Below are 20,458 nucleotides of genomic sequence, written 5' to 3' on the forward strand. Positions count from 1 at the left end.
TTATATGGGAATTAAAAGATCCAAGATAAATAATTGCAACAAACACAACTGAAACGTTTAAAAGCTTATTAAGAACTGCGAATAATACATAATATTATTTTGACTTTTGGGTTACTTTAAATAGAAATAGCGTTGTGACGCATCTTTTTTATTTATTAATAAAAAAGATTCACAGCTGCCCACATATTTTTACTGAAAATAAAATATTACATATTTTTAAAAAAACACTTGTGAGTATAAAAATATCATTAATATGACTCATTATTTGAATATATATTTTGTTTGTTATTTTATATTTTATTGGGTTAAAAAAAAATTGATGACAGATTGAAAATTGAGGGGGTTTATCGATATGGCGTTTTGTTGATCCAATAAGTGATTGACAAATATCTCTTCCACGTCATTACGTTAATTATTCTATGCGGATTTTAATGACCTTTAAAATTTTAGAGACAGATTTTTATCTACATAATATTAATGTTTATTAATTATTAATAATTTCGATAATCAATAGTAATAGTCATTCAATTTATCGTTGTATTTCGAAACACGTTACTGGGAAAATAAACAATGTGTTTGTGTGTGTTTTTGCTGGAAGAAAATAGAGAAAAGAAAAAAAAAAAAATTAAAAAATATAAAAGAAAAAAAAAAAACTAAACTGAAAAAGAAAAAAAAAAAAAATAAATCGAAAAAATAAAAAAAAAATTAAATTGAAAATATACAAAAAAACATAAAAGAATTATATCTAAAAATAAATGATAAAAATGAAAAAAAAAAAAAAAAAAAAGGGAAAAAGAAGGGATAAGATTACGGAATGAAATTGTATGTGTAGTTTTTAAATTCAATTTTTAATATCAGTTATTATTGATAGATGAATCGTCGGTTAATATCTGGAATAAACGAAATCATTTTAAGAATATTTATAGCAATAATAATTAAAAAAAAAAGTTTACATCTTGACGTACTAATTTTGCATTAAAATATACATGGTAATTAAGGTATTATTTAAAGAAACTAAACATCTCTTTAATAAGAAAATAAAATCATCAAAAAAAAATTAAAAAGAATATGCGTAAAAAAAAAAGTAAAATGAAGAAAAATAAAAAAAAAATTACTCGAAATGTTTAATGTAATTATGACGAGTACAATTAAAATACGATAAATCAATTAGAAAAAAAAAAAAATTGATTATCGTGACGACCTTGCAAATGAACTGGATAAAACGACTATTGAACTTACTTATTTATAAAAACTAATAATTACATTTGTCGTTATGATAAATGTGACATCTAATACTTATAATTATTATACTCTTAATATATTAAATTACATTGTATTTAAATGTAATTTATCTCTGTCAAATATGTCATCCTTTGTAACTTGGTAAAAGTGTTTTTATTATAATCTTTCTCAGGAATGGAAAAATATTATTTAATAAGATTGATAAAATATAGTTGTCATCAAATAATAATTCTGAAAAAAAAGTAAATAAACGAAGCAATGTTATATGATCACTGAAAATAAAAATCAATAAGTATGCGACAACTGATGAAACTTTTTATAAAAATATAAAATTTGTAATATTGATTTGTATGGTATTAATCAATTGATATGTATCGATGGGTATTGGACATCAATGTGAATGTAATTTCACGTTTAAACCTGTAATAATATCCAATCAATTTGTAATAGAAATCAGACAAATTTAATCAGAAACAATAAAAATGCTAATTAAATAAAATATTAATTATTATTTGTAATTATTTAATCCTTTTTCTCTTCCCTGCTCGACGAATTGGCTAATAATATTTAAACTAAAAAAGAAATTAAATAATAATGCTCATATTTCTATTAATAATTTACAAGAAAAATTTATTATTTTTTATTAAATATTTATTATATCATAGTTAAATTTAATAAACAGTTATATTATAATATGAAATATGTAAAAATAAATTATCACCGTGAATTAATTAAATTGGGAATTTTTAATTCTGATGATGTTTGAAGTCGTTCAATGTCGCTCAAAGTTGAAATACCTTTTTCCTGTTGTAAAAAAAAAAAAACAATGATTCATTATATCTTGAAGCTAGACATAATAAATAATAATTTATTTATTTATTTAAAATTATTTTTAACTTACATGATATTCTTTCCATTTGTCGTAATTTTGTCTCATGTATGATATCATCTCAGGCATATCTATAAAAGCTGCGAAATTATTTTTAATTTAATTTTTATAATATAAAAAAAGAAGGATAAAATAATGTGGTAATAATATTTTATGATTCATACCGTCCCATGCTTCGATCATATCATTTATTATGAAATCAACAAATCCAATTTGAGACTTGGGAATGGAGCATGTGTTTCTATCAAACATTGGCATCACAACTGGCATTCTACTTTTTTTTTCTTCATCAGTCTATAATTATTTTTAATTAAAAAATTACAATCATATTATTATTTTTATTAAAAACTAATATTATTATTTTTTTAAACCTGGTTAAAATACTCTTCGGCAATTCTTTTTGCCCATTCAATACAACATCTAAGTGGTCTTGTTGGATTTGATACATCAGCACATTTAATCATCATTATTTTAACAAGTTTTACATTTTCAGGTAATAGCAAAGTTGCCATATCTGGTCCCTCTGGATAAAACTAAAATAAAATTAAAATTATTATTAAACTTTTAAGTAAATTTTTAATAATAAATAAAATACTTACCTCATCACCACATCGACTACTACAAACATTTACAAATTTAGCCAAATGTTCGAAATGTTTAGTCATTTCAGTTGCCAAAATCATGTCAACGACATTTTGTCTGACAAGTTTATACGTTTCACGATCTAAATTCTAATTAAATAATGAAGAAAAATTAGCTTATTTTTATTAAAAGAAAATAATAAAATTAATAGTTAGTAATAATTAATTAACCTTGAAAATATTGACATTTTCATCAGCAAGAGTTAATTTAAATGTAAGTGCAGCATGATGTGATTCTAAAACTGATAAATCATTGTACAATACAGCAAGTTTATTATCAGAATTTGATAAAAATTGACTTGATCTACCAGGATGATCAATATCATGAGCACCAGCAGCAATTAATACAGCAACTTCATCCATTGGTTCAAGTATCATTTGTAATCTATCTGATTGCATAAATCTTGCTGTTGCTTGTAAAACATCAGCAGCATGTGTTGAATTATGATAACTATTTTCTAAATGATAATTATACTCTATCACAGTTAACCAATTTAGTAATGTTTTTTCATCACAATTTAAACGTGCTGGTACATTAAATCGACACATTAAATTCATGCCCAAGTATACCAGTGGTCTGTTGATAATTTTAAAATTAATAATAAACATCAAAAAATAAAAATACATAATACAAATAAATAAATTAAAAATTACTTTCTATCTGTTAAAACTTCAAGGCTAAATATATCAAAATCCCAATCAAGATTGTGGTCAAGTAATTCTTCAATTTCTTTTGGAATTTGTGGATTTTTTAATTGAATTCGCATACTCATTGGTAGACATATTCTTGCATGTGTACTACGTGTTGAATCATTTGATGAACGTCTTGAATCACGTATATAATGGCTATTGTTTGATAACAAAGCACCAAGTAAATCTGATGATATTGGATCGTTATAAATTTTTGTATCTTCCTTCAAATAAGGCCGATAAAGTTCAGTCGTTTTTAATGTTTCAATTGCCTATTATAATTTAATAATTTTATTTTATTTTACTTAAACTATTATTAACAAATTTTTCCTTTAATTTACCTTATCAATTTGCATTGCAAGCTCTGAATTTGTTGGAGCAATTTCATTCATAGCATTTGTCAATAGAGTCAAGACTTTAGTTATTGGTGCTTCAAGGGGCATATTATTAAGTTTTTGTAAACTTGATCGTCTTTGAGCTGTTTTATTATAAAAAAAATTAGTTGATATATTATTCTAAGAATTAAAATGTAAATAAAATTAAAAAAAAAAAATCTATACAAGTAGTGACAGTATGTTAGTGTATAGATTTTTCAAGTTGATAAAAAAATAGATAATAATTATTGATAAGATAGTATCACTGGACGTACTTACTTCCAATATCGCTGCCAATTGATTTAACATCAAAAGAACCTCGACGTAATGAATGCAAACTTCCTCTTGGATGTTGACCACCAAGTGTTACTGCTGCAACTCCCATATTTTCAAGTAAATACATTGTATCATGAACATAAACATAATGCGATGGTTTTCTTTAAAAAAGACAATACAAAAACAACAAAATAAAATAATTAAATTGACAAATATTAATATAATAATTTAGCTTTTATAATTAACTTACTTTCCAGTTGCACAAAATGGAATTATTCGACAATTAATTGTTATTGTGTCATTAAATTTTCTTCGACAATTCATATTACCCTCAAATTCTCTGCCTCTTTGTAGCTGTTGATCCATCAGTGTAAAATTTTCACATGTTATTATTTCAGATAAATTTCTACCAAGCATTTCTTCGTATTTATAACCAAGTAATCTTTCACTCGCCTTGTTGACAAACTAAATTTTCAAAAATACATATTTTGTTTTTTTATTAATTATAAATTTTCCAATAAAAATTTGATTTTTATTTATTATAAAAATTACCCTGACAATGTGTTGATCATCAGTTACATGTACCATATCTCTGCATCTATCAACAGCAACATAAAGTGCATGAGCTGATGCAAATTGCATTCTTGGTTGTATTTCACTTGCATAAATACCAATTAATTGATTGCTAAGTATAGACTCGTGTGTACACTCTGTCATTGCCTGTTAATCATAATAAAAATATTAAAATATAATTTTTTAAATAAAATAATAAATAGATTACTTTTAATTAACAATTTTTTTTTTCAGTGAATATGAAATTTAATTTAATTACTCACTCTGCTATATCCGGTGTTGAGTAAATCCAGTGTCACTATCTCATCCTTATCAACTACCGTGAAGAAACTTTAATGAAAATTTATTGATAGAGAATATCATTGATATTTTTAGCAAACTGTTTGATGAGAAAATATATATTTTTTTTTTCTTTATTTATTTATTTTTTTTATATTTTATATATTTACTTACGATTTTTTTACTAAAGCTAATATGACACTGCTGTGATGACAATTTGTTGCTTTTATCGCACTGGAAATAAAACAACAATGATAGCTATAATCTTACTAACTATTTTTTATTTATTTTGTAATTTTTAATTTATTATTTATTATTTGTTTTTGTTACCGGCATGTTGTATCACCATCAGTGGCTCGATGCCCTCGTCGATCAATTATCACTAAATCGTGTGATCGATTTTGAAATATTTCAGCAGCTGTTTCGGCATTTTTTGCTATTGAGACACTCCAGCCTAGCTTTGTTGAGACAGTACCAAGTGCTTCTAATTGATGATCATCACGAGGAAATACCAATAAAACTTTAACTACTTGTGAGGCAGTTGTTATTGATAATGTTGAATTAAAATCTTGTGGTCCTTTCTAAAAATAAAAAAAATACATTCTAATTTAATTTTCTAAATTAAAAAATTATATATTTATTTATTTTTTTAAATCAATTTACTGGTGGTAAATTTATTTTTATTTTTCTGTTCTTTTTTCTTTTTTCACGATGACCTTCACGAGGATCATTTTCAACGTTTTTAATCATAAATAAAATTATGATAAAGAATCTCTAAAAATATTTATAAACAATTGAATTAAAAAATATTTTTTTTTTATTTAAAAACAAAAAACACAACCTGTATTTATATATTCAATTTAAATATTTATAAAAAAAAAATCAAAAAAAAAAAAAAATCATACATTCAAAATTAATACTGGCGCAACAGGGAACTGCATTTTATCCTTGCTATTGAATAATTTTTTATTAACTGATCGTCCACAAAATATTGAACAAAATCTTGATGACCATGAGTTAAATTGAGTCTCATTTATCGATGGCCCGTCACCACCAGTTGAACCAGAAATATACAAAGTTTTGTGAGTTAATCTTCTCCTGTCACTAATCACCTCCGTCATTATAAAATTAATAAAAAAAAAAAAATTAAAATAAACTTTCATTAACCCTCTCTATTTATTACAAAACTTGAAAAATAAATTTTTAAATTAAAAAATAAATAACATTTTAAAAAATAAGACAAGACTATATTAAATTGGAAATGTTGCGACGTTAAAGTCGTCACGATGATACTGATTATTAATAACGATAATAAACCACATCTCAATCCCCACTGAAACTATATGTATCATTTTATATGATAAGGATAATATTTTATAATGTCCCTCGTATCAATGAGAATTAATAAAAAAAAAAAAAAAAATCATAAATAAAAACAAAAACTCTGATATTAACAATTATCAGTTGAGTAAGTTAAGTAGCAAGTGAAAGTGAAGTATTAATTTACAAGGATATAAAAATATTGTATACCCATTTTTCAAGTTCACTTGTCACATGACAGTTTTATATGTACACTTTGATTGTAAAGACCAGCTAAAGATTGTAAGACGGGAGCGAAGTGACTACTTCAAGTTCAAGCCATAAACTGATAAGACGGGAGAGACTAAGAAAATAAGGCGCAAGCGCTGGGTGGAGTTGTGGGTGGTTGGGTATAAGATGGGTGATATTCTTCCCCCATGGTAGTAATGTCACGCAACCACCAAGAATACGCTGGGAATAATATCACCTGTCTTCACCCCTTTTCAAAGAAATAATATTAACAAAGTTTGCTGAACACGCACTGACCAGTTCTTATACCCGAGACTTTTTTTTTTTTTTTCTTTTTTAATGTCTGTATTTCTTTGTAATATAATATCAACCCTTTCTCAGAATATTCCAACCCTTGTGTTTATCAATAATTCAAATGTCACGAAGAGCATTTTCAACCCCTTTTTTTAAATTTACTTTTCTTGCAAGTCAAACTTTATATTCGAGACAAAATTGAGCCATTATTTCTTTTTAAACTTTATTTTATATCCACATGCAATATTGTAACTTGGATTATTTATTTTTAATGAATGTAAAGCTTGAAGAAAAGAGGGGGTGTGTAATTTTTTTATCCATCGATCCAATTTAGTTGAGTGTCGGACAGCCGAGTGGACACATCAAAAGCAACAGTTTGTTTGATATAGAAATGACACTGTTTTATGTCAATAGAATTATTACTTTGTTTGATATTTAATTGAGTCGATAAAAATAATTTTCAATTATACTAGTGTTTGTCAATTAAGCAAATATATTTATAAAAAAAAAAACTTACGGCTATTGTACACTCCATATCCTCGTCACCAAACATCGATGATCCAACCATTGTTTTATCTTTCCAAAAATCAACATCTGGTGTATGAGATAAATCAGCATTGTCACCTGAAAATAAATAACCAAGTAAGAATTATAATTAAATATTTTAATTATCATATAATGACAGTTTTAAAAATTTATTTAAATAATTTTGAACAATTTTTTATTAGCACAGAGATATAATTTAGTGTGTAAAAATATAAAAATATAAATTTCATTATTGACAATTAATTTAACAAATTATTAGCCAATTAATTTTACTATTTTAATGCCATATTCAAAAATACTAGTAACACAAATTTATCCTTATTTGTTTGAACTATTTTTTCTATTTTTATTACTCATGATTTTTGTGTTTTTTTTTTTTATTTGGTTTTTTTTTATATAAAACTTTTTTTATTAGACTGTATTCTTATTTATTTTTCTTCAAACTGGTCTTTGAAGTACCGGCGAATCTTCGACTTTTTTTTATATATAAATTTTTTTTTTTTATTTGTGTTCATGCACAGGGTCTTGCTTAACCAGAATGTGAAACATTACAAAAGTTACGTCAGAGTAATTCTCAGTGAATGTAAGACGCTTTCTACCACGAAATAACAATTTGGGACTTGCTATTAAATAAAACATATATTTTTTTTTTTTATTGCCTTGAGAGTACAATATGAAGGACAAGCTCCAATATCATCAACCCCTCCTATTTAATCACAATAATAAAAACTACATATCTTTTTTTTAAATTAAAAAAATCAATCAAATGAATTTAATATTAAATTTTCTATTTAAAAAAAAATGGACTAATCAAAGATGTCTCAAAAATAAATTTTTATCATAAACGATTTATCAATTTAGAAAAAAAATAATTGAGGGATACCATTTGTGATGACTTGGCGTGATTCATCTTCATCACCAGATGATAAATAAAAATTACAAGTATTTGATGTCATATGTAAAATGTCACAAGCACGATGAACCCATAATCAATTTATCACAATATTTATGCAATACCAAAATCACTTCACATTATATCAATTTATAAAAAAATTATTACCACATATTAATATATCCCTAAAATATTACATAATTTAAAAGAAAACGTATTTATGTTTTTTTTTTTTAATTATATTTTATCCAACTAATTAAAATATAAAAATTTATTTTGATATATATTTAGGGAGAATGTTTTTTATCAATGATTTTTATTCATTTATTTTTTAATTATTAATCGCTCGAAAATATATATAGCATAATACCGAAAATTTCTAAAAATAATAAACAAAAAAATCAGAAAATTTTCATGTTTATTTAAACAATAACTGAGAAATAAAAAAATCATAAAAATTAAACCAAAAGAAAAATAAACTCAATGGTTTATTTGTATATTTTAAATCAATAAAATAATTATTCTCGTTATTTCATGATTATTTATCACGTGTTCTGATATTTACATATTTTAAAATAGATTTTTTTTTTTTTTTTAAATTAATTTTTTTTGCAAATAATATTGCATTGTCTTGAGTGCATTGAACGTATCACACGTGTTGTATAATCCACGTATTATTTTTTCACGAATTATATTGGATTAATCTGCTTTAAAACAAAAAAAAAAAAAGATTCAATTTGAATTTATCACATGCTAAATAAAAAATATAAATAAAAAATTTGTGTAAATAATTATCATCAAGAATAAAAATCAATTTAAAAAAATTAATTTACGAGTATCTAATAAATTCAAGAGACATTTCAAGGTCAAATTTAAATATAAACTTTGGCACAATTATGTTAAATAAAAATTAATAATTTATATATATTATTATTAAAATTAAAATACACATGTCACTAAGAAAAAAAATGATAATAATAAATAGAATAATTTATTATTTAGCGTATTTAAATGAGTATGATTTTCAAGAGTATAATTTCGATACGTGGACCATCGTCAATGGTTAAACAACGACTGAATAATACAAGACCTGGGTGAGTGAATGGCAAGCGGGTTATATGTTATTCACAACAAAAATGCCGGGGGCTAAATTGCGATACAATATTGTGTCATTTACAGACATTAATAAATATGAAGTACAAATTGAAGTTTTTTTTTTTTTAGCTAATTTTAAATATCGTAAAAAAAAATTTAATAAAATAATTTATGTTGCAGAATTTAAAATTCAAGATTCAATAATTGATCAAGTGATACATCTAGACAACGTGAAATAATTCAACTAAATATTATATAAAATTTAAAAAATAAGTGTCAAAAACTAGTTTGACTGGTTGAACATTACTCGTGTGACAAGATACATAGATGATTGACTATAAATTAAATAACAAATGTCATAAATCATAAATCATTGACATTGAAGTTTAAAAAAAAAAAAAATTAACATTATAAATAATTAATAATAATATTGTTTAATTAAATTGATAAATTTAATAGAATAATTATTATTATTTTTCAAATTTATTAAGGTGTTTTTTGTTTTTTACCTTGTGGCATTAGATAAGATGGTTTTTCACAATCGAAATTTTTTTTTCTTATGCACCTGAGCATTGCACTTGGCCAGCAGCCCATTTTAAATTGATTTTATATTGTTTGTTTGTTTTTTTTTTTTTTCTTTATAATGTACCAATAATTTTTCAGCTCAATTTTTTCCTTACAGTGTCCATCACGATATTAAAAGCTCATCTGAATAGTAAGACCAAGTTTGTAAATGATTATTTGTGTTATCTATTTCGACAAAATAATATTAAAAAAAAATAAATGTTGATTATTTTTGTTTTATGAATGACAAAGTTGAAACTTACGTGAAAGTATGGATTATAAATTTCAACTTTCTTTTATCGTTGTGATCAAATTTGGACACCATTACGTTTGATGACGACTTCAAGATAACATTCATCACATATTTGCTGTCCATAATTTAAATATATAAACTATTATTATTAATGTTATTATAATTTTAATATAATTACACGTTATTATTTACACAGTGACAATTTGAAAATAAGATAATTTTCTAGTATTTTTTATTTATGCTTTGAATATTTTCATACTTGAATAATAAGATAAATTTTTTATTACAATTATAATGAAAAATACACTGCATCTTTGATGAATTTTCTTATCAACGAGATCATTTAACAAGGACAAATTTTATCAATCAACAAAGGTATGCAAATTTTTTTTTTTTTGTAATTTTTTCTGTTTTTTTTTTGAATTTATATATAAAAATTATTTAAATTATTAAAATAAAAAAATTATATTAACTTTATTTATTTAATAATAATACGGTTATTTATTTGTTTAAATTTTTTCACCAAAAATTATTGTTTAAATGAAAAAACAAATGATTGTTTTAAAAATTGATTTCGAAATTTCGATAGATAAAATGTCAATTTTTTTTTTCGATTGATTATATCACTTGCAAATGAAAAGAAGAATATAATTAAATAAAAAAATAATTAATTTGTTTTTTTATTGATATTGATTTTGATAGATCTCACTTTTATATATGCCGCACAATAATTGACATACTGATATGAAATCAACAGACTGCGCGTTTTGCTCATAAGACAGCAGCTGTTTACTCAACAAGTATCTTCTCATTGTCATTGAGTTACATCGTCAACCGTCAATCCCTTCCATATTTAAAAATAAATATATAAAACAATAAAAAACAAATAAATCAAATTCATTAAGACATTTTCACTCAAACAAATAAACCATAACTTATTATTTTTTCAAATTCAAATCACGAAAAATGTAAATTCAATAAATAAAAAAAAACAGAAAAAATAAATAAGACGCAGTATTATTACTAAATTAAATATTCTACTTGGTCTATTTGATTTCGCATAAATATATATTTTTTTTCTTTTTCTTCTTTTAATTTTTTATCTTGACGTCAGTATGCTGATAAAAAAAATAAAAGTACCCAAGAAAAGAGGAGAAAAAAAAGAAGTTAATAATTAAATTAATTAAATTTTGATATTTAAAAAATAAAATCAAACAAACAGAGAATAAAAATATTTAAAAAAAAATAAATAAATGATAATAACAATAAAAAATAGATAAATTAAATAAAACAAATAAAAATAATCATCCATGACCGAAATTTGATGAATCAAGCTGTTGAAAAATTCAGTAATTACTGACCTCGAGAATCTAATTTAAATTGTCGTTGTTGAATTGACAATAAAACCATAAATCTTTCATGCGATAAATTAATAAAATTAAACATTATTATTTAAAAATAAATATTATTATTCAAAAAAATTTTTAATAAATATGTTTTATAATAATAAATAGATTAAATTCAAGTTTTGATGTTAATATGACGTAATATTATCAATGCAAGTTTATTTTATTTATTGTTAAACTTTTTACACGTACAATAAGTGGCGTAAATATCCAAGGTAAATATTATAAGTAATGTAAGCATGTGCTGAGATGACACGCGTGTACATCAATATATACGTGACTGTTTTTATCAAGTTTATTATTTATTCAATTGTTATTATATTGTTTAAATAATTGCACAAAAAAAAGGGCTAAATTTTCGCTTAATAAATTATATTTTTGATTTTTTTTCTTTCATAGAAAAGGAAATGATTTACGATTTTTACTTCCGGTCTTGACGTATAAATAACATCAAAATTAATTGACGCTAGCATCATTTGTTTATTTATAAATTCGTTTGTTTTTTTTTTATTTTTTTTCTCTTTGATATACAAAACTTAAATTTCATTTTTTTATTATTTATTTAGTTTTTCGAAATTAAGTATTTAGAAATAAATATTTTTGGATTGTATATATCATCGAGGTTGTTTGATATTTATCAATAAACATTTTAATATGCATTGGGGGATAAAAAAATTGAATATTTTTGCTGGGCAATTTAACACCCGAGTGAACATAGAAATAACAAAAAGGGGAATATTTAAAATATTTACTTCTATGGAAACCCCGAGTCAAAACAACATGAGCTTTGTGCTGTACTGGTTCAATTTGTTTGCTATTTTATTAACTGAATAAATAAAATAATTCAAAATGAATCGTGGAAGATTGAGTTACGTTAGATCAATGATAAAATTGAAACAACAAGAAGAAATAATTGAAAATGGAATTGAGTCATTTTTAAAGACAATGAAAATTGATTCAGAGATTCTTCAAGACATTCAACAAATATATAAATTAAATAACATACAAAGGTATTATTAATCATTCAAATAATTATTCATGCAATTAATTATTTTTATTTCAGAAAAAAATTGACTGATTCTCTTTGTAATTTGATGACATATATTGCCAAGGACTTTGACACAATTGACAAGATGTTTAATCAATTAAACAAATGTGAAAAAATTGGTATTTAATAAATTATTTTTCAATTAAAACTTACCTATATAAATTATACAGCCATTAAACAATTTATTTTTTGTAATTTGTTTTCTTTTTTTTTGAATTCCAATGTAGATATTCATGAAAGCAAATTACGATTAACATCATTGCTCAAATTGATGAATGATTATCAGCCACCAGTTGATATTATTATACTTGAAAATGAACAGAAAGAACTTGATGATTATATGTATGAATTTAAAATTTCTATGGATAAATATGAGGGTAAAAAAGGTAAAAAAATGATTGGATTCAATAGCAATACGATGATTAGTAAAATTAAAAATAATTTAAATTACAATGAGGTCAAAGATTTTAATGATTTAATTGCTAAAACTGGACATTATCAGTATTGGAAAGAAGATGATCATTTGTATTATTTAAAAATGAGAAAAAAATGTCAAACAATATCATCACTTGTTGATGAAATACAAAAAAAATTTCCAGATTTAACAGAAGAGAATATTAAAAATCACGATGAATGGTATAAAACTTACATTGAGTTGCGTAAAAAACAGCGTGATTCTGTTGAAGAATGGAGGAAAAAAAAAGAATCTGAAAAAAAAGAACAACTAAAATTAGTTGAACTTGATGAAAATGATTGTCAAAAAAATAATATAAAATCAAGTATTAAAAATAAAAAAATAATCAATAAAAATGATGATAAAAAAAAAGAATTATTAAATAAATGGAAAATTGAAAAAGAAAAAAAAAAAATAATTGAAAAAAAATTATTAAATAATAAAATTAAAGAAGCTATTAATTGGAAAGAAAAAAAATTTCTCACCCGTTCAGAAGAAATAAAAAAAATTGTTAAAAAATATAAAGAAAATAAAAAAATTAATAATATTAATTTAGAAAATAAAAATAATGATACAATACTAAAATCACAAGAATTAATTGCAAGTTTTAGAAAAAATGATAATAAATATATCGAAAAGAAAAAGGATAATTTAAAATTAAAAAACAATAATAATTTAATTGTTAAAAAAATTAATAAAGATAAAAATAATGGAACATCAACATTGTTAAATACTACAAAAATTTGGGAAGAAAAATGCAAACAAGTTCCGACAATTCAACAATTTCCAAAGCCTGTTTTGTATATTAAAAATTTACCCAAGCTGTAAGTGAATGTTGTTGAATAATATGTCTCAAAACACAAACCCAATGAATAATTTTATTTCTGTATTTTTAGATCAACATCCAGTTTGAGACATCAGGAGTTTAATCAGTCATATTCTTCTTGAATTCAGTAAACCATTTTGGCAAAAATGATGTTGATGAATCTGCTGGAGTACTTTCCATTGAAATACCTTCATAAGGAGTTTTTGTAAAAGTGTAAATTGTTTCTGAATAATCATCTCTTACTCTGTCTTTGAGAAAAGACAAAAATTCATCAAGAAAATTAAAGCAACATTCAGTGTTCCAATAAACCTAAACAAATAATAATAAGAATAATAAGCAAACATTAAAGTTTAAAATACAAATAATTTTTAGCGTTAAAAATTACCTGGTTTTCTTGTTTAATATCAGAAAGTTTATATTCTTTTATATTATTAACAATACCCTTACAATTGGTAAATGCACAAATGATATTTTCAATTCCAGCTGTATAACTTTGGCACCACCAGTTTAAAAATTTTAATTCTGAATTGTTAGGTAGTTGATATTTAATTGTTTTAGCTTCAATGAATTTTAAATCATCAAGAGGCAATGGTTCATCATATTTTTTATCTGATATAACTCCATCAATTTCAGCACTGTACATTAACAATTTATTATTTAAATTAGCTTGAAACATACAATTAAATGTTTCAGCTGTATTTACTGCTTGTGACAAGTCAGGTGGTTGCTGAGGATCAGAGGTAAAAATAAATTTTTCAAAATTATATCCCCAGAGCATATGTTCTTTCTGTCGGTGAGGTATATTTGATGCCCATCTTTTATTCTCTTCAGTATCAAGAGGACATAGATAAATTGTACCTCTAAATTTTACAGCACGAATTATCCACCTTGCTTTTTCATCATAAATTGCAATCATAATTTTTCTCAATTGTGAACGTGTCATTATGAAATCTGGCTCAATCCTAAATAATTAAAATTATTTTATCAAAAATAAATGTTAAATTATCATAGTCAAATTAGTAAAATATATTTAATTGACCATTTTCTCCATTGAGACTCTGGAGGAGCTAAAATTTTCTCATAATTCAATACAATCCACTTTAAAATATGATCAATTTTTTCATTTGGATAGAAGTTGTATTTTAACGTTTCAATTCCATGATTTAAATCAATATGTATGTTTGATAATTCAAGTGGGTAAAAGTAGCTTAATTGTGAAGCATCTGGAGACCATGAACCTTCACCATTACTAAAATAGCCAACACATCTTGGTGGACCAAATTCTGTTTGAGGTACCTCTTCTTTATTTAGTTTTAATAAAATATTTTTATTTTTCTCAACCCTATGTAACATAAATTTTTAAACAATGTTTAAACAAATAAAAAAGGTATACAACTATCATTATAAAATACTTACATGTTAATAAAAACAATATTTTGTATTCAATTTTCAAATTGATGTTGAGTGTCTGTATCAAATTTCTAGCAACTGTAACAATATAATTAAAATTTATAACAGAATATATTCCATTTGTAATAATAATAGTTGGTTTTACTTACTTATTTCTATTAAGAAAATAAAATTTGGTGAAGATACTAATTTTTTTAACACAGTTATCAATTTATTTCAACAAAATAAATTAAATTATCTTCAAAAGAGATTACTGGTCTTTTTGATGATGATGATGATGATAACAATGGTGTTTTGATTTTATTTGTGCATGTGAATTTGTGCAACAGTGTGCAAATAGAAATAACAAAAAACAAAAACAAAACACTGTCGATCACGCCTCTGGTGACTCTTTTATGATTTTTTTTTCTTTATTTAATTTTTATTTACTTGCTAAATGTTAAACACATAATTATTACATAATTAATAAATCTTAATTTGCTAATTAAGTGCTTAATTATAATAATTAAATAAATTAATTGTTTATTTTTATTGTTTGACGTTGTAAATTGTTTATAGTAAAAACGCTCTTTTACACCGCCAAATACACCGTTGTTTTAGCATTTAGACTGATTCATACCAACACCCAAAATGTCTAGTGAAACGTAAATTTTTTACATATGCCGGATTGCCGGGGTGATTGGTGAAGAGTAAAGACTAAATATTGTATAAATATTCTTGGCAACAAGCAAAAATTAATCTATATTTTTATTTCTAATTAATTTGTTAGTTATAATATCAAAATGTCAGACGGTGATGATGATTTTATGTGTGAAGAAGAAGAGGACTATGGACTGGTAAATATTAATTAATTTTATTTCTTTTATATACAAACTTATCTTATGTTTAACAGACCAATTATTTTATTCAAAATTGTTGAGGTTATACGGACCATTATCAAATGTATACATTGTAAATAATCAAACTATTCAAATTTATAAATATTTATATTTTTTATTGTCGAAATTCATTATCATATTAATTATTATTGTTTTTTGTTTTTTTTTTTTTTTTTCATGTTTTTTTCTAACACTTTTCATTTTAAAGATGTATGTGTGTTATGTGTGTATGTATTTAGACATGACTAATCATCATCATGCCTAATGTTTTTTCTTTAAAATGTTTATTTAACAAATAATTATAATTATAGGAATATTCTGAAGATTCAAATTCAGAACCAGATGTTGATTTAGAAAATCAATATTACAATAGTAAAGCATTGAAAGAAGATGATCCAAAAGCTGCCTTACAAAATTTTCAAAAGGTACTTGATCTTGAAGCTGGTGAAAAAGGAGAATGGGGCTTCAAAGCACTTAAACAAATGATTAAAATTAATTTTAAATTGGTATGTATATGATAAACTAAATGAATTGATTTAAAAGAAAAATTGTTTATTAATAATTATTAAATTTACAGAATAATTACAAGGAAATGATGACAAGGTACAAGCAATTATTGACGTACATAAAAAGTGCTGTTACTAGAAATCATTCTGAAAAATCTATCAATTCAATATTGGATTACATTAGTACATCAAAAAATGTATGTTATATGTTCTATTAATTATTTCTTAAGAATAATTTTAATAATTTTAATAATTGTATGATAATAATTACAGATGGAATTGCTACAAGACTTTTATGAAACAACTCTAGATGCATTAAAAGATGCAAAAAATGATAGACTATGGTTTAAAACAAATACAAAATTGGGTAAATTGTATTTTGATCGTTCAGATTTCAATAAATTAGCTAAAATATTGAAACAATTACATCAAAGTTGTCAAACTGATGATGGTGAAGATGATTTAAAAAAAGGTACACAATTATTGGAAATTTATGCATTGGAAATACAAATGTATACTGCACAAAAAAATAATAAAAAATTAAAAACATTGTATGAACAAAGTTTACATATTAAAAGTGCTATACCACATCCACTTATTATGGGAGTTATCAGAGGTAAATAAAAACAACAATAATAATATTTAAATAATTTTAATTAAATAATGTGTTGGAATTTATATAAGGTGTCATTGCTAAGTGTATCAGACAAGAGTCCCAATTAGACTGAGTGACTTAAAATTAATGACGTAATATTATTTTCTCTTTCCTTTGTTCAAACCACACTTCCAGCATGGCAGCATCAGTCATTCATTCCACGAAAAATATATCGGTTACACCATCCATCAGCTTCATGCAATTCATACTCACACAAAATCTCAATCAGATAAACAAAATACATTTAATCTTCATTTCGTTTCATGTTACTTCTTGTTTATTTTTAATAAAATTATATTTCCAACATAATGATTTAATTTTTTAAATTTTACTTTGACAGAATGTGGTGGTAAAATGCACTTGAGAGAAGGTGAATTTGAAAGAGCACATACTGATTTTTTTGAGGCATTTAAAAATTACGATGAATCTGGATCACCAAGAAGAACCACCTGTTTGAAATACCTTGTTCTTGCCAATATGTAAGTCACTAATAACTCCCAAGAAAATAAACGAATTTATTTATATGAATTTTAATTGCTTTTAGGTTGATGAAATCTGGAATTAATCCATTTGATTCACAAGAAGCTAAACCATATAAAAATGATCCAGAAATATTGGCAATGACAAATCTTGTTGTCAGTTATCAAAATAATGATATTAATCAATTTGAATTAATATTAAAACAGAATAGAAATAATATTATGGATGATCCATTTATCAGAGAGCATATTGAAGATTTACTTCGCAATATTCGTACTCAGGTATTTAAAAAAAAATTTATTATTCAATTTGTTTAATAATTTATTAAAAATTACATAGTTATTTACTAAAAGTTGATGATTTAAGTTGACAATTTAATTATTAGAAAATATTAAATTAATTTTTTTTTGTTGTTATTAATTTAACAATTTTTATTATTATTTTTTTGGTATATTTAATTAACCCAGATATTTTATAATTATTTAGTTAAATATAAGTAACTATATAATTTTTTTTTTGAATATTAATTGATAAAATAGAAGCTAAACATTAATAATTTGTATACTTTAAATTTTCCAGGTTCTGATAAAGCTTATAAAACCATACACTCGTATTCACATCCCATTCATCAGCAAAGAATTGAACATTGATGTTTCCGAAGTTGAAAGTCTTTTAGTATCTTGTATTCTTGACAGTACAATTAGTGGAAGAATTGATCAGGTATCTAATTTATTTTTATAAATATTAATTAAAACATTATTGTAAAAATAATTAATTAAATTTTCTTATTAATAATAGGTTAATCAAGTTCTTGAGCTTGATAAAAAATCACTTTGCGCCGCTCGTTACAACGCCTTAGACAAATGGACAGGTCAGTTGCAATCGCTTCATTTAGCTGTTCTCAACAAAATGTCTTAATTAGTCTCAGCTTTAGATATTAAAAAAAAAAAAAACAAACAAACACAGTAAAAATAAAAAAAAATAAAACCCAATTACTTGTGAATAGCATTATTATCGTATAAAAGTCGAATCATCTCAACATTAACACAAGAAAAATTAACACAACAATTATCTTGTAAAAAAAAAAAAATTAATAATGAATAAAATTTGGTGATATTTTATACTTAAAACCGACTTTGAATAATATGTAAAAAAAAAAAAAAGATGATAAAATTACCTGAAAGCTGGTCTCTGTTGATTCGCTCAATTAAAACAGCTCAATTATTTTTTAAAAACATCTTTCATTGTTGTAAATTTTGCAAAAAATATACTTGAGCATTAACAACCAGAATAAAGAAAATAAAATAGAGAAATGTATGTTGTATTTTTTTTTTTTCAAAGTATCACCTCAAAGGGACTCTTGCTTGTATTTTTTATTTTTTATGTAGCTTTAAAATTTTTTTACAGTAAGTATATAATTTATTTTTTTTTTTAATTGTCAACATTGATTTTATATTTTGAATTAAATTAAAGAAGCATTAATTAACATTTAACAACCAGAATAAAAAAAAACAAATACAAAAAAGTATGTCTATTATTTATTTGATTACAATATATTTTGAATAATTATTTAAATAAATATATATTATATATTACAAATTTGTAGTATAATTTTAAATATAATAATAGACAAATGTTTTTTTTTTTTTTTTTTATTAGATAAACATGTTACCAAACGTCAAAATATTTCAAGTAAATTTTCTGTATATTTGTGCATCTTATAGTTGTGTACTAACATAGTCTACAAGTTAAGGACAAAGAGGTAAAAGGAGGTTTACAGAATAATTTGTAGTTTCATATACAACATGTATATTCGAATTGTGGTGTTGAATTTGAAATGATGGTTTAGAGGCAAAAAGCATCGTTGCACGAATACTGTTTGTAGATTTACATTGCAATACTTACTTAAAATACAATACTTAGTATACATATACGCGTTAACTTTATATATTTATGTTTAGTCATTGTATTTTAGCTTCATTTTCACAAATATACACGCAAAATTTTCTAGGTGTTGAAAATTGTGTAGTTCCTATGCAATAATAGTTGAGACTTGTTTCTCTTTCTCTTTCTCTTTCTCATTTTATTTCATGCATTGTTATTCAAAACGCAATGTTATTTAAACCCTTTTCTCGTATACACATACAAACATACCGCGTTACATAACAATTCATATAATTTCAACAATATTTGCAAAAAAAAAACAAACAAGATTTTTCAATATTCTCTTAATGAAATTCTTCAATTTTTTGGTATTTTCTTTTTTTTCATAAATTTATTACATATGATTTTTTCAATCAGTTTTTATTATTATTTAAAAATAATTTAATATTTTTCAAGACCACATTTATATAGTAAAGAAAATAAAGAAAAATATACATGAAAATTTTATCATCGTTTTAGTAAATTTAAATTTACATAGATTTCTTTGAAGTAAAAAAATGAATACATATATTCCAAAATTTCATACATTGATTGACCTTTTTTTTTTCGCTTCAATATATACTCGAAGGATGGCTTTTGATGCTTTTTAGTTATATTCATATTTGTTGACTTTACTGAGCTTAAAATTTGCCAATAAATTGCTTGAAAATATTTTTTTTATTATTTTTAGTCGTCAAATGTTTTTTTTATTTTCA

At 23.4% G+C, this 20,458-nt stretch overlaps 4 protein-coding genes across 16 annotated transcripts; 2 read left to right on the forward strand and 2 right to left on the reverse strand.

Annotated features, from left to right (window-relative positions):
• Positions 1-832: 832 nt before the first annotated feature.
• Positions 833-14,008, reverse strand: LOC122852900 (high affinity cAMP-specific and IBMX-insensitive 3',5'-cyclic phosphodiesterase 8). 10 transcript variants are annotated; one of them, XM_044153004.1, is made up of 18 exons: positions 13,930-14,008; positions 13,260-13,317; positions 12,764-12,917; positions 7,324-7,430; positions 5,295-5,545; positions 5,139-5,198; positions 4,949-5,015; positions 4,665-4,832; positions 4,363-4,577; positions 4,116-4,273; positions 3,804-3,940; positions 3,427-3,734; positions 2,944-3,349; positions 2,731-2,862; positions 2,503-2,664; positions 2,296-2,425; positions 2,144-2,211; positions 833-2,046 (listed from the first exon to the last, which is right to left on the reverse strand). In XM_044153004.1, exons 3-18 carry the CDS (start codon positions 12,843-12,845, stop codon positions 1,960-1,962), a joined length of 2,538 nt encoding a protein of 845 aa, XP_044008939.1. In that variant the 5' UTR covers positions 12,846-12,917; positions 13,260-13,317; positions 13,930-14,008; the 3' UTR covers positions 833-1,959. The 10 variants fall into 10 exon arrangements, with proteins under 10 accessions (XP_044008939.1, XP_044008937.1, XP_044008936.1 ...); XM_044153002.1 differs by having other exon boundaries at positions 13,882-13,992; XM_044153001.1 differs by lacking the exons at positions 12,764-12,917; positions 13,260-13,317; positions 13,930-14,008 and adding exons at positions 9,849-10,047; positions 10,167-10,271; positions 10,866-11,106.
• LOC122852901 (coiled-coil domain-containing protein 112-like) lies at positions 7,361-14,211 on the forward strand. 4 transcript variants are annotated; one of them, XM_044153012.1, is made up of 4 exons: positions 7,361-7,448; positions 12,626-12,729; positions 12,838-13,888; positions 13,961-14,211. In XM_044153012.1, exons 2-4 carry the CDS (start codon positions 12,657-12,659, stop codon positions 14,010-14,012), a joined length of 1,176 nt encoding a protein of 391 aa, XP_044008947.1. In that variant the 5' UTR covers positions 7,361-7,448; positions 12,626-12,656; the 3' UTR covers positions 14,013-14,211. The 4 variants fall into 4 exon arrangements, with proteins under 4 accessions (XP_044008947.1, XP_044008948.1, XP_044008950.1 ...); XM_044153013.1 differs by lacking the exon at positions 7,361-7,448 and adding an exon at positions 10,392-10,531; XM_044153015.1 differs by lacking the exon at positions 7,361-7,448 and adding an exon at positions 11,643-11,777.
• On the reverse strand, positions 14,183-15,749 carry LOC122851059 (decapping nuclease DXO homolog). Its single transcript, XM_044150109.1, has 4 exons — positions 15,730-15,749; positions 15,038-15,232; positions 14,332-14,852; positions 14,183-14,199 (listed from the first exon to the last, which is right to left on the reverse strand). The coding sequence occupies exons 1-4, from the start codon at positions 15,747-15,749 to the stop codon at positions 14,183-14,185; spliced, it is 753 nt and encodes a 250-aa protein (XP_044006044.1).
• A 202-nt stretch (positions 15,750-15,951) lies between these two features.
• On the forward strand, positions 15,952-19,111 carry LOC122852909 (COP9 signalosome complex subunit 2). The gene is made up of 8 exons (XM_044153025.1): positions 15,952-16,136; positions 16,490-16,684; positions 16,756-16,881; positions 16,958-17,300; positions 17,680-17,818; positions 17,884-18,100; positions 18,399-18,539; positions 18,618-19,111. The coding sequence occupies exons 1-8, from the start codon at positions 16,083-16,085 to the stop codon at positions 18,735-18,737; spliced, it is 1,335 nt and encodes a 444-aa protein (XP_044008960.1). The 5' UTR covers positions 15,952-16,082; the 3' UTR covers positions 18,738-19,111.
• The last annotated feature ends 1,347 nt before the right edge of the window (positions 19,112-20,458 follow it).

Source organism: Aphidius gifuensis, linkage group LG3 (genome assembly GCF_014905175.1).
Source record: "Aphidius gifuensis isolate YNYX2018 linkage group LG3, ASM1490517v1, whole genome shotgun sequence".
In the NCBI taxonomy this organism is placed as follows: Eukaryota; Metazoa; Arthropoda; class Insecta; order Hymenoptera; family Braconidae; genus Aphidius; species Aphidius gifuensis.

Excerpts from the sequence above, each read along its gene's own strand:
- LOC122852909 (XM_044153025.1), top strand. The coding sequence starts at position 16,083 with ATGTCAGACGGTGATGATGATTTTATGTGTGAAGAAGAAGAGGACTAT. Across the intron at positions 16,137-16,489 it reads AAGAAGAGGACTATGGACTG|GAATATTCTGAAGATTCAAA; the intron begins GTAAATATTAAT and ends TTATAATTATAG. Across the intron at positions 18,101-18,398 it reads TTCGCAATATTCGTACTCAG|GTTCTGATAAAGCTTATAAA; the intron begins GTATTTAAAAAA and ends TAAATTTTCCAG.
- LOC122852901 (XM_044153011.1), top strand. The coding sequence starts at position 12,412 with ATGAATCGTGGAAGATTGAGTTACGTTAGATCAATGATAAAATTGAAA. Across the intron at positions 12,730-12,837 it reads AAACAAATGTGAAAAAATTG|ATATTCATGAAAGCAAATTA; the intron begins GTATTTAATAAA and ends ATTCCAATGTAG. Across the intron at positions 13,889-13,960 it reads ATTAAAAATTTACCCAAGCT|ATCAACATCCAGTTTGAGAC; the intron begins GTAAGTGAATGT and ends CTGTATTTTTAG.
- LOC122852900 (XM_044153000.1), bottom strand. The coding sequence starts at position 6,127 with ATGAAAGTTTATTTTAATTTTTTTTTTTTTATTAATTTTATAATGACG. Across the intron at positions 5,199-5,294 it reads GATGGTGATACAACATGCCG|TGCGATAAAAGCAACAAATT; the intron begins GTAACAAAAACA and ends TTTTATTTCCAG. Across the intron at positions 2,426-2,502 it reads CCGAAGAGTATTTTAACCAG|ACTGATGAAGAAAAAAAAAG; the intron begins GTTTAAAAAAAT and ends AAATAATTATAG.
- LOC122851059 (XM_044150109.1), bottom strand. The coding sequence starts at position 15,749 with ATGTGTTTAACATTTAGCAA. Across the intron at positions 15,233-15,729 it reads ATGTGTTTAACATTTAGCAA|GGTTGAGAAAAATAAAAATA; the intron begins GTAAATAAAAAT and ends TATGTTACATAG. Across the intron at positions 14,853-15,037 it reads TTAAATCATGGAATTGAAAC|GATTGAGCCAGATTTCATAA; the intron begins GTTAAAATACAA and ends TTAATTATTTAG.